General features: G+C 38.6%; 1 protein-coding gene across 1 annotated transcript; it reads left to right on the forward strand.

Moving 5' to 3' along the window:
• The first annotated feature begins 7513 nt into the window (after positions 1–7513).
• On the forward strand, positions 7514–10354 carry LOC146451702 (uncharacterized). The gene is made up of 2 exons (XM_085098869.1): positions 7514–7794; positions 9636–10354. The coding sequence occupies exons 1-2, from the start codon at positions 7677–7679 to the stop codon at positions 10055–10057; spliced, it is 540 nt and encodes a 179-aa protein (XP_084954995.1). The 5' UTR covers positions 7514–7676; the 3' UTR covers positions 10058–10354.
• The last annotated feature ends 3913 nt before the right edge of the window (positions 10355–14267 follow it).

Below are 14267 nucleotides of genomic sequence, written 5' to 3' on the forward strand. Positions count from 1 at the left end.
TATTCGCACGTACTGGAGACATAGCCCAAATGCCTCAACGTCTCAGTATATGAAATTATTAAGTTGCGTTAGTTTGTAGGTGAACTGTTTGCTGTGTTTGTAACTGATGTGTTCCCAATTTTAAATTTTGGCAGCATAAGTAATGATTATCATCAACAACAATAACAACAACAGCAACAACAACAACAACTTTATTCACTAATACAAATTACATTAATTGAACAAAAATTTGAGGACCCGCAAGCAGCTGCTCGAGCTTTGCTAAAGGAAGAAGTGAGTAATAAAATAAAAAATGAAGCAATCTATAAATCTACAAATTATAAATAGAAGCAATCTTGGGTTAATCTAAGGTCAATGTTGCGGTATGTTTCCCACTGCGTGTGCTCTTTTTATAACCTTTGTAATCTAACTGCGATGGACTTCTGCGTTTCACTCGAAACTGAAAATTGTGTGGGGTGTAAAAACAACAACGATACGTATTCGTTGGACACCCTCGGGGCCAAAAAGAGACTTTAGTTTGTCGTGGAGTTCTTTGGAGGTCTCCCTTGTCTCGTTGCAGTTCATTGCCTTATCAACCATGTTGGTAGTATCGTCTTCATACAAAAGAATATATCTTTTACATCAAAACAAGTCTAGTGTTACCAAAGCTCTATGATTTGTGTTGACCAGGAGAGTCAAGTAATTTGAGCATCAAGATAACCATTCCTTTATAGCAAATTATAAAGTTTTTAATAAAGGTTTTTATGGCAAAAACGTATCCTATTTAGGGAAAAACTAGAATGATTTCTCAATAAAAATGTCTCTCCTAAACTCCTTTGAAGTTCTTTTTGTGTCCTGTGTTCCAACAGCTTTCTCTAAATATAATTTGGACACACTAAATGTGTTACATGTGAAAAATGTCAAAAATCCAAAGATCATATGTTGTACTGCTCGAAGTTCATCAAGAAAATTGATATGGAGGGCGGACAGTTCCCTCAACCTTCTGCCTGCAACATTTGGACGGGTTACATTTGGGATTTCAAGTTGTACTTCAGCAAAGAAAGCTACTGACTGAAGACCACTTCAAACACCAAGTGGTATGTAAGTATTTGAATTCCTTTATTCTTCACATCTCAAACGGGTTACACAAATGCATGGGCTACGTAGCCGGTTTGAACCAGAGGGCAGTGTTTCCTATTGACTGGACGTCAGAATGTTGACTGTTCTTATTAGGATACCTCAGAGAGCAGTAAATCTTCGAATGGGTTAGTTGCAGTACGTTTTCAAGGTCCGAACATAAACTGTCTGTAGAAAGACATCATGTACAAGGCCTGTTTTGGATTCTCTTGTGTAGTAACTGCTCATTTTCCCACTGGTTTTTATGGAAACGAAGAGTTAAATTCTGCCGGACGTGTCGGGCATTTTAAGAGAAGAAGAAAAGCTCCGCTTTGTCGGCGCAATTAGATCCGAATAGTTGGGGGAAATGATCAGGGTTGGAAAGAACTCATGATAGCTATCTGTAACAAGTGGAATACCGTGGACTGAGCGAATTTCTCTACTAACCAAACGGCAAATATTGAAGATGAAAATCAAGCATTTCAGCCTCAAGAGTAAAGAATAACCTGATGGTTTTGCTGCGAACGTTTGCGAATACAAGGCAGTGATGTTGAAACCGAACTGTACCTAGCAGCTACAATACTGGCAGTGAAAAACTGAAGTTACAACATGGCGATTTTTAATCGCTATTTACTACACCAACGTACTGCGTTTTCCGTATTGAGTTAACTCGGTAACATTGCCTCGATTCGACCTTAAGCGGTCTCTATTGAAACAAAACAGATCCCTCGATTTGTGCAGCCAAATTTGGGGCGCCTTAAGTAGCGATTTAGACTGAAATTGTTGTTTTCAGCGAGCAACTTACTTGATTTAGCATTGTCTAAAGTGTTAGTGAACGAAGAACAATAGAATTCAGCGCTCAAAATGAAAGGTTGGAAATTCAAGCAAAAGAGCCGGAGACGGACAAGGGAAACAAGTCGACTTGATTTTGTTGAACGTGGATGGACGCAGACGAAACTGAGGAAAAATTGGCGTATATATTTAACACTTGAAGAATTACAATTTAGAAAATAACCTCACGGCCTGAAAGCCAGAATAAACAATCTATTGCGGCAGTAGTCTGCATGATTGGGCTTTAATCCGGATTTGCTTCTCTTCACATCCTATACTCACTCGGCTTTCTATATACTACTGCTATATACCTAATTTTGATCGCGTTTTGTTTGGCTTTAGGCGTAGTCAGTCTGTGAACAGGCTCCTTAGTGGCTTATAGAACAAAGAGAAAAATTCGCTCGCTCCGCTCGCTGATCAGTTTTCTCTTCAGACTGTGGGTCTCAATGTCAGATTTTGTTGAATAAAGGATGCCTGCAAATTCATGCATCATATACTGTCATAATCATTTTGAGCAGGTGAAATAACAAAACGATTAAGCAGCTAAACTTTTTACGCCCAGCAACGACTCTGAAACAGGCCAAATTGTGGTTAGGTAAAGGTTCGGTGAATAAGATTATGAAATAGTCACACTTCTTGCAATGTCGGGGTCGTGCATCAGTTCAAGGGTATAGACCGGGTTTGGAACAGTTTTGCTCCATATAAACTGGTCAATCCTTATTTAAATTAACGTTTTTTTATATTTTATTCTGAAAAAACTCTTTTCATCTCAGCCACCATCTCTGGCTTTGATCAGCGGTTTCAAACTGATAGTATTGCCTTCACTTCTGTGATAGGATCATGAAATCAATGGCATACAGCGAACGAAGAGTCACAACAAAAAACACATCTTACACCAGCCGCTTAATGCCGGCCAATAACCGTAATTATTTTGGCTAAACTGAAACTATTACGACCGATTACACTCCTTGAAATGACACTAAGCCTTGCGCGTGATGGCTGCTGGCATAGCGTGCGGACAACAGTCTTGTACCCAGAAATATCACTGAACAACGAAGCACGCAATGGTCCCGAGTTTTGCGCAATACTCAAGCGATAACGGACTGAGCCTCGTTGAGAACAGAAGGCGAGCTAGGGTGAATAAAAAGATGCAAAGACGAAAAAGTTCAGCTCCATCGTACACCATCCACTAGAATTTCGACCGTTGTCGTTGTGGCAAAGCATGGCTCTATTGCGGATAGGTTTAGCTAGGCAATTCACTATCGTATTTAACTCATTCTTGTGAATTATTCGTGGCTAGTCTGACGCGGCGTTTCGTCTCGGCCAAGAGATTCTTCAGAGACCTTCAGAATTTATAGGCAAACTCGTTGAGCATCCCGCCCAAAGTCCCGTTCGCAAATTCAAGATGTTAGCAGTCTGGCCCTCTATTGCAGAAGGATTCCCAACCGCACGTACACGAGTTGAAATTTACACAATAAATAATTGAAAAATTGTCATATACTTGTAAAATGTTCGCCTCAGAAATTCGGATTTACACTCTTTTTTTATAAGAAAGTCTAATTTTGAAGCAGAGGCTGAACGTTCTTATTATTTTTTGGCAATTTGAGCCTGAAAAGTTCTAAGATGTTCTTAGTTATCTGTTATAGTATTTCAATAAATCTATGCGGACGTGACCAAGACACCAGTATTATTTGGTTTAATTGGACAATATAGAGTGAATTTAGAGTGTTCATTTTAAAAATATTTGGTTGGAAAAATAATGTTCTTAACTGACTCTCAGCCTTGGTTATGTTCTTAGTATGTTCTTAAATTTTAGTTAAATCTCAGCCTCAACGATCTTATAAAAAAGCCGGGTTCTTATAAAAAAAAAAGAAAAAAAAAAGACAGACTTCCTCAGTCTGTGGTTTTCTGGTTTCGATGAGTTTATGAAAAAAAAAAAATGAATGAACGCCTTCAGGGTTTATTTCTGATGAGCAGTTTGAACGATTTATACTTCTTTTGTATGATATTATTGTAAATGGTTTTCAGCGAACTGAATTTTTGCATCAGTATTTGTTCAAGGTCAGACAATCCTGGGTGGTATGTTGTGACAAATAGTACGAATTTGTCACGAGTCTTTCTCTTTTGTTGTGGTGCCTAAGTACTGCCTTCCGGCGGCAAAGCTGACGCCACCGGATAGTCTTCGCTAGGATAACCTCGAGTTCCTAGGCGTGTTTTGAAATTAGACAGTGATTCCTTGACGACCTTGACAGTAGTTTCTGAGGGGTTGGTTGGCAGAGGTCTGATAGTCTCACCTTTTAGTTTAAGTTTTTGATGTGTAGATTGGCTTATTGTTGTGCATTGTGCCAGTTTAAAATGGAGGCTGCATTTCGAAAGAGTTGTTTTTGAAAATTCTACATCTCTTTGGTCTTCATCATCGTTAACGTACCACCAATTGTGCCGAAATATTTATCATAAATGTTAACGTTTTGAAACGTTCTGTGTTAATCTGTGAGAAAATAGGCGTTGACATTGGACAAACTGGCTTTTGCCTACCGTGTAGCATGAAAATTTTGCGGGAGTTTTATTTTGCGGATAACCGATTTTTTGTGGTTCAAGCAGCAGAATATTTAAGTGGAAGAAACCTGAATATTTTCAACTTTTATTGTACGCGGTCAATTGAGTCACAGTTCAGTCTAGTTACACATTTAATAGAGACATATCACTGTAATACCTTACTGCCCAAAGGGACTGAACAACAACAAAACAAAAAGCCTACCCCTACCATGCACAGCCAAACACTGTTTCGTTAATATGGCTTGCCACGACGCTATTACCGTATATTATTTTATAAGAAAGCAGTATGATTGTTTGAATTACCGTAGCTGAAACCTTTCTATGCATACAGAGGGGCTTTTGAGTGAAAGATGTACTTTGAGACCTAACTGGGAGCGGTCTGCTAAAATGCAAAACTATGCCCTATTGTAACGCAACGAGACAGACTCGGTCGATAATAATAACACTCCTGTTCAGTTGAACTTCTGCACTTCTGTGCAGGCCACCGCAGAAGCGCCAATAGAACATGGTTGGTCTGCTGCACGATTCAAGTCTGTGCGTTCCTTCAGATGACCCATTCGTGCCAATCTAATGTACTGAATTGCTTTACTCTTGACAGCTCTAGTTGCTTTATCCAATGGAAAATCATGTTAATGTTCTTGTTTAAGTCCAAAGTATATCGCTCCATGCAGTGGCATAAGTCTACTAAAGAGGAGTTTTAAATTTGACTGAAGGGAGTTAATTTTTGCGGCGTTTTATTTTGCGGGTGTTTTTTTCTGCGGGAACTAATTTTTGCGGATCGAGGTCAATCCGCAAAATCCGCAAAAATTAGAACCCGCAAAATTTTCATGCTACACGGTATACGTACTACTGTGCATGTAAAAGGAAATTACTCCAGTGGGCGCGAAATCTTCTTTAACCAAAATAGATCAGTTAAGGCGCTTTCGCATCTGACATCATCCGAATTATGGAACTCTGAACCGCTTATTAGTACAGTTTACAGAGGTGGTCTTTTCGGAAGCATGTTTCACTAATATCAAGTGAACATTTAGACAGTTTGTATATATTTTCATGTTTTCAAACGATCGGTTTGCCTTGGAGTTACGACGTTAAAAACTAGACAACAACTGGGATCGAGAGGACTTTATTGAAACAGAGGTAAAAAAACAGTGCCTTTCTGCAGCAATACGGGAACGGGTGCAATGAGTTTAGTCGTTTTGTTTTTTCCATAATGTTATTGTACATAGCAGTTTTTCATAACCATAAAATAAATGCTAAACAAGTAGGCACTATTAGAAACTGTATTTCATTGTTTTCTCCAGCTTACGTTTTTGAAACTATGTAACAATGTTGTTACATGTAATTTGTGTTGGATACAAGATACGTTCTGTTGATGCTCTCGTTCGAGTCGGAGCTGAGAGGAGTGATCGATTGGCGGCGGCGTTTAATCTGTTTGACGGGTTACGTAAAACCACTCCGCGCTTGTTTGCACCGGCCACTAATGTTTGTTTGGATTTCAAAACACCGTGACGAATTTGGACGTGATTACATAGTTTGGAATCTGCTCATCTGCTCAATAGGTTATCGTGGTTTTCATTTACGTCAACTTCTAGAAGTTTTTTTTCGTTCAGCCAGTAGTATCACAAGCTGCATATCGGAGAAGTGGTTAAATTAATCAATGTTTTTTGTTCCCTCATGTGGATATATAAGTTAGGATCCTGGTACCAAACACTCATAACAAAGTTTTTAGTAAATCTACACTTTCGATAACAATCCGACCAAAGGAACATTTGATCCGGAGCCACGAAGATGATATGACAACCCAACGAACTGGGCGACAACAGCAACTGTTGTTTATTTGCTTTACAAATTCCAATTAACATTAAAGTTTGCTGAGTGACAAGAGGAAACGAGGTTTAAATGGTAACATACCATTTAAAATAGATTTTAGAGTATAAACAACGGGTAAAAACAAGGTAGTGTTTATATATAGGCACGCAAGGCATGCGAAATGTTCCTACGCGTCCTCTTATGCCGGGAAGATGTATTTATCAGTAACACAAGCAATGTTCCAGTTCATCCAACCTGTGACCTCTCGCTTACTTGTCTGGATGCGCTGTCACTGTGCCTCGGTTGAGCTAGACCATCTGTTGGATTTTATGCATATACAAATAAAAACTGATTCCATCCTGTGTTTGTCGCTGTTAACTTTCCCGTACCAAGTCCATATGGCATTTGTCATCAAATATCACTTGTTTATAGAACATCTTCCCAGGGTGTTTGCTTAAAAAAGATTTGGCGGCAATCAAATGTAACGAAATGTAGTAGAGTTAAAGAGGGAGAGGAAAGAATTCTTTATCATCAACCTTCACCAATTCGACTTTTCTACTTACAGCTGTGGTGAACGGTACCTCTTCAAGGTAAGCTTTAAAGCAGTCATTTAGGACGCCTGAAGCTATCCAACTGATGATCATTGGCGCTCACACCCAATGTCTGATACCCGTGGAGGGGAGGGGGCAAGGATACTTCTCGGAATTTTTCATGGGAGCTGAAGTTCTTTTCCTAGAAATTACTAACTGCTGAATACGATTACGAGAAAAAAAAAAAGGATTAGTAAAGAGGATCCCTCATGATACCTGAAACTGGACTTATCTGTGGGGGCATTCGCAGGGAACAATTCTGCCCCCAGTGTTCTAAATTCCGTTTCACAGGACTAACAGAATCTCCACTGAACATCATTTCTCAAAAGAACACAATTCCGCCTGTTTCGATTAAATAGAAAATCTTCGCAAAGGAACACAATTCCTCATATTCAGAACAAACCAAATTTCGTTCAATCCGCTCTCGGGGGCAGAATGAGCTGAATTCTATTTTGTTCCTTCCGAAAAAGGGTAGAGATCCTAAAAGAACATGAGTATCGTCTATTCTGTGTATTCCTCTTCCGGAACAGTTCCAAAAGAACACGCTTTGTTTGAATTTGTAAAAGATAAAATGACATTGAAATGCACTTGGCTTCGCTGTTTACCAAGACGTCGATGATTTTGTTTTCGTGCCATCGATTCCTTTTTTGGAGAGGAACGTGACTATGTTGGATCATTGTTAAAATCTCCCTAAGCAATCGATCAAAACAACGAGGATATAAAAACCAGGGTAACATCAATTTTCTTCAGTTGGAGCCAGAGTTGATACTGTCTGCTTGTGAACTAAACCAGCCGATGATATACCAACACAAGATGGGAAGCAGGATAATTCAGTTTATCATTATGCTCTCGATCGTTTGTTGTGAAACTACGCCGCTACCGTTACCCGCCTCTCTGCACCAAGCACAACAAGGTAATCCTCAGAATTTTACTTGCCTCATTTTATTTGAACGAATGAAGAACGAAAAAACTTTATGTTATCTTGACAGATAGGCTTTGTCTTTACTAATTTTTATAACTGTAACTGTCAGATAACTTCTGAGAAGAATCTAAAGAAAATGACTGCATTGAGAATTGCCGTTAAGCTACTGATTGAAACTGATTGTACTGAATACAATACGGGGCATCTATACAGTAATTGCCAGAAATAAACAAAGAAACAGAGACACTTTTGGAAATCCACCTCTCTTGAGGGCAACTTTGATAATTGCCGGATAGCATCTATACTATGTTAAAACTGTATGGACATTGCTAGATCGATTCAAAGCCCTTTGCAGTGATTCAACAGAGAATCAACGAGGGAGGAACATTCAGTGGCGTCCAGCGAGAACAAAATTAAACTCATAATACTTAAGTATTCTTTTTATGTTTTCTCAGATCGTTTGTAAAAAGTAACACTAGCAATATTTGCACTGCTGAGATTCTTTAGACGAATTCTGATTTAAGACACAAAGAAATGTAAAGCGAGATCTTATTCGCTGAGTTAAAAAGCTACAACGCCACGATTCTGAAAATCTTTATCTCTCCAGAAACAAAAGGAGCTATTTTACAAAAGTTAGAGGTGCATTTTTCTATAGAAAATCTCCAGTTTTTAGCCAGTCACAAAACAATCCGACAAATACACGAGTCGATTCAGGCAGTTTTCTCGTCTTAAAAGGAAACGCCCCTTGCCCTTTGATTGTCCGTGACTTTGGCCTGTATTTTCAGTTTAAAAAAACCCAACTAGGCTACAACAGAAGGTAAATAAATTCCAGGAGTTGTTTGTTTTGATCATGTGAATTGCGAGGATTTCAAATGTTTCCGCAAAAACGTAAATATGTATATAATTACCTTTTAAACTGGCAAGGGCCTGTCGATAAGAGCAGTATCATAACAAGTGATTTGACATTTCCTGGTTAAATAAATAAAACGATTGCAAAACGGACCCCCAGAAATACAGACGAAGCCGATAAAAGATCGTTTCTTTTCAAGCACTACAAATTATTATTATGACTATCTAGGAGGTTATGAACTTGACGTTGAACTCTTCTCTATTGCGCATGCCCGACGGCGTTCACAAAGTCGGAGAAACAAGGATTGGTGATAACAACGCTGTCATTGAATACAGTAATTGTAAGCGCGTGCGCGTGCGTTCTACGAAGGAGCAACGTCCGCAAGTTCCAGTTCATCTCTGTCCCTCGAAATACCCTGGGTAGCTTGGTTGCTATAACGTTGTAATAAATAAATACTTGATTTACGCGTGTGGAAACATCGGCCAAGAGTGAAATACTGCTGCAATAATTACCACCACCCAGTGTAATCTATTATTAAACAGCATAAATTATTAGCCTTATTAAAATAACAGTATTTCTATTTGTAACATTACAAGAATATGAATCGAGTCACCAAATCCACATAACCAGGAGCTTATGACCATAAGCTCCTGACATAACTTAGAAAGTTTGTATCTCCAAAATTTTGCTTGCGTTTAAGTGTTTATTCTGTGGACTCGGTATCAGCGGGGTCCTGGTCGGGTGAGAATAGTAGAATAGTGAAATGCGACGTCAATTTCCGATAGAGAAGCATAATACTCCAACACGATTCTCGGTTTACTAAATAAGCGCGTTGAGACTCGGGGATCAGGTTGCGTTTTTAGTGATTCTGCTTAATCTTAAAAGTTTTGTTGAATTTTTTTCCAATAATTTTTTTTTACTACAAAAAGCTATATGTTATGCACGGAGTGCTATACTTACACTGATTTTCCTTCACTAACAGACAACGTCCATCCCAATGTACCTGGGGATCCTCCTCAGAATACAACGCGCAGTTTTCAGTATGCAACAGCCGAATCATACTGCCGCCTGAAGACCTTCTTTGCTAATGTCTCCAGTTTGCGTATGGATCACCTGATCATATCACCCGGATTCCCTATCAGGTTTGGCTACTGTGATGGGCCATGTGACAGCCCCTACAATCCCGACGCCAAAGACAACACCTACGTTACTGATGACGTATTAATCCGTCACCTCGCCAACCTTGATGACGTTCCACTTTCTGATGACCAAAAGAAGAAGTTTAAGACTCCCTGCTGTGTTCCTATTGAATACACGAGCTTGTGGGTTACCTTGGCAACGGCAAAGGGTGCGAGGAAGATGCTCTTGATCAATGCTATTCCGCTGAGCTGTGGCTGCCGCTAAAAAACGGCGAGATTTCAATTTTCTTCTCTTTAATATTTTAATAATCGCTTGACGTGAATCAGATGCTTTTTGCTTGCAAGTAAATCTTTTAGCTCCCATAAAAAGTAATTTTCGCACATCGAAACGATATTATTAAATGTTTGTTGATTTCATTATAGAGTTGATAATTTTTTTATGTGAACTTTATTTTGAGCTCTTTTAATTGCCATTACATATTCAGGATTATTTTGTAGCAAATAACATGATTTGATTGTAATGTGATTTGACTGTAATGGAAATAAACAAGTTCTACCGGCAACACATTATTAGATTTTTGATGAATATTATGTTGCGTTTGGTCCCAGGCCCATGAGAGTTCTGATGGTCTCTAAGGCCACACCAAAATGTTGAAAAAAAAATGTCGTTTCCAGGGTCAATTCTAGAAAGGAAGCACGTGATAAACACCGTCTCCAATTCAAGGCATTAGGTATATTACTTTTTATATCCTCATAGTTTAGATTAACAACCTACAGAGAGTTTGACAGTGACCCGAAGTCGAACCACGCCATTTTTGTCAAAAAAGGAATCGATGGTACAAAAGAAATAGTATAATTTCATCGTTTTTTGAATTCAAGCGAAGGCGAGATAAATAGAAAGATATCATTAAGCATCCTCTTCCTTGGGCACCTCTAACAGTTCGAAGTTGGTAAAGAACAACAGCTGTGCCTCAGTTTTCCAATCCACTTGCCGAGACACTCTTCCTCGTGTTTGACATAATTCAACAAATAGAGAAATGGAATTGAAGGTAAATATATGAAATAGCAGGCACTTGAACAGCGGGGGATGGTAAGCTGAAATGTCGATCAGATGATCGTTTGAAAACGTAATCAACCAATTGGTATTTTGAAGCGTTGCCTGTCCATCGTATCGGGCTAAAGTTCCTTTCTCTAAAAGAGACGCATGAATTGTTTTTTAATTCATCCAATCGAAACAAAAAAAGAACGTTTTTTGAAGCTAAGCAAATGTCGATAACGTTTAATGATTGTTTCATGATTTTTATCTCGAAAAGCATCCCTCCAGAGGTCAATGTTAAAAATCTTTCTTCCCAATTGAAAGTCTCAAAGACTCAGTAACTTTTTACCCATTCTACAGCCAGTCCACGAATACCGTAGTGATATAGTTCGTCAAAGAGAATTTCGTGATTCACCGTATCAAACGCCTTAGAAAGATCTAAAAAGACTCCGTCAGCAAGCTCTCTGCGATCAAGAGCAGACGAAATTTTGTCATACAGGTCAATAAGTGCGTGAGTGGTAGAATGGTTTTTCCTAAACCCATGATGGTTATCACAAAGAACGTTGAAATCAATTAGGTAACATAAGATACGATTATAAACAATCCGCTCAAGGAATTTTGAAAAACAAGGGATGATCGAAACAGGTCTATAATTAAAAAAAAATGAATTTGTTACCAGCTTTGAAAATGGGCACCACCCGAGCGATTTTCATTTGGTCTGGTACAACTGATGCCATTTAATCACTATAACTTTGTTATCATTTGTAACCATTGTAATCATTGTAATTTATTAATCATTGTATTTTGTGTGTGGCAATTAAACTAAATAAAAAAAATTAAAATAAAAAATAAAATAAAAATTATGTTTCCTTGATTGGGATGTAATCAATAGCGCGGTATATTTACACTGAAATATGTTTGTGTGGCTCCTGCCCGGGATCATGAATTATATAAAAACAGATAAGGGAACAAAACAATTTCAACATTAAAGTAAACACTACAAGGTTGATGCAAATAAATTCAATCACGATTACCTCGTTTGAACAGGTTCCAAGTAAAGTCTGTACTCTGGTACAAACTCTTTACGGTGTTTGGTAAAGCACACAAACAGATAACAGCGTTATTAGCGGCACGAACAAGCGCGGAGTGGTTTTACATAACCCGTCAAACAAATTAAACGCCGCCGTCGATCACTCCTCTCAGCTAAGACAGGAACGACGGTATCAACAGAACGTATCTTATATCCAGCACAAATTACATGTAACAACATTGTTAAATAGTTTTAAAAACTTAAGCTGGAGAAACAATGAAATATAGTTTCTAATAATGTCTAGTTGTTTAATAGCTATTGCATGGTAAAATAAAACCGCTATATATGACAACAAAGTGAAGAGAAATCGTACGTGTTTGCTACAGTAAGGCGCAAGACCCTCCGTCATAAGCACAGTGTAAGCACACGTTTTCAAGGATTAAACGATCTATAAACAGGAAGAAGTCGAGATAGGTGGCTTGCAGTGACTCGTTTGCCAACTAACTAACCGACTTTAAGATAAAATTTTAAACTTTCGCAGTAAAAGCTACTTTGCTAGGATATCGTGTACACTGAACCGTTTTCTTCAAACTTAGTGGTGACGTAGTTTGATTCTGAAATGGTGCAGTGAAGTTGCAATCGTAGATCAGAAGATAGGCTGTTCCATAACCTGGCTGCGCTGTAAGAGAAAGTTTTCTTTGCATAATCGGTACAGGGCAGTGGAAGAGCCGGGGCGATCTGTACCGTTTGCAACGTCTTAATACAGTTACATGATCGAGAAGACAAAAGAACAAAGGTCAACAAACAGCAGACATTGGTCTCAACCATAAAAAACAATGCAGCTGCAGGTCATCAGGGTCCAGTGAAAATAGAGCTTTTGAAAGGTGCTGGTCTGCTGGAAGAGTCACGTAGCTTATTTTCAGTATTCCTCAATCGACGAGAGGTGAGTTCGTCCCTAAACAGAAATCTAGATTCCAGGTATTCAGGAGTCAAACCATGTAAAGTTTTATAAGATCTGCTGCTGTCATTGGCAATCTGTAGTTAAGCCAAAATAATCACGATTTGACCGGCACGGAGTAAACGATTGGTGTTCGATTTGTTTTTTGTTATGGCCGGTTTGTTCCTTGTATCTCTCCGATTTTAAGATCTTATCACTGTCAGTGTAGAAAAGCTGAAACTATTTGCGGCCAAAGGTGGCGGACAAATTGCAACGAAAATGCTTTATAGAAAGAATAAAAGAAAAAAAGGTTTTTTCAATCGACACAGCGGTTACGAACTACAAAGCGGTCTTTTTGGACATTTTGTCACGTGATTCTCACCACATCAAGTCACGTGACATAAATTTTAAACTTCTTATTACGCGGGATGCCCTGATGGCAGACCTAATCTTATACCCAGATCTCCCACGAAGCATACAGTGGGAATAAATGAGACCACATTAAGCATCCCGCGAAAATACCATTAGGGGCATCTTGTTCACTTTTAAAAAATAAGTTGATCTTTTCGTTTCTGGTCCTATCTTCATTCCGCATGAAAGTTAATTGTCTCAGTATTGTGGCCCAGGCCGTCCGTTCTGTAGATCTACAATCTCAGTTTTGTCCTCCTTTGACGAAGTTTTTCATAAATTTTCATCTTTGCCGATACGGCTTTATATTATTGAAAGGAAGTGAATGTGCGGTGAGATGAAAATTACGAGACCTGCAAATGCTCCGGGTTAGACCAATGCTCGATCCCCGGACGGGACAATGCCCCATTAATGCCCGGTAGTATTACTAGCTTAAAGGGGAAGTATCATGGAGTTTTTGATATCTTTTGTTAAAAATGATGAAATAAGACCTTCTATCACCTGCCAAATAATTCTAGAATGACGAGAGGAACGAAATCAACTCAATTCTTGAAAGAAACAACTTGTGATCTGTTCTAGAGCATTTTGGAAACAAAAATGCGAGAACTTGAAAAACGTTAGCCTAATATTTTTCAAGTTTCAATCCAAACCGGCCTACTCTGTCTCTGGCCAGAGGCACTAATCGACAGTTTTATTGCACTGGGGTGATAATTTTTAACAAACTTGACAATTATTTCGCTGTTTCTGCTGACAGTCAAACATTTTTGGATTTTGAAATGACAGCAAATTTTCGTGATACTTCCCCTTTAATATCACACGGGACCCGATGACACAGTTGCGTAGCTTTGGGTCATCTGCTATTGACCCTTTTCATTATTTTTGTCATTGCTCATTTAAAGCAGATTCAATACTCTTGGTTGCTTTATATTGAGTTCTTGGCTCCAGGAATAGAAACTAAATATTCGAATTGAAATTTTTCCCATTATTACGTCAAGAAAATGCAACTTCCTAAACTCAAAAAAAATATCCCAAAAATAGCAACATGCTAATAGGTTCGGTTCTAG

This window comes from Pavona decussata, unplaced genomic scaffold (assembly GCF_977016875.1).
Source record: "Pavona decussata unplaced genomic scaffold, jaPavDecu1.1 SCAFFOLD_386, whole genome shotgun sequence".
Classification (NCBI taxonomy): domain Eukaryota; kingdom Metazoa; phylum Cnidaria; class Anthozoa; order Scleractinia; family Agariciidae; genus Pavona; species Pavona decussata.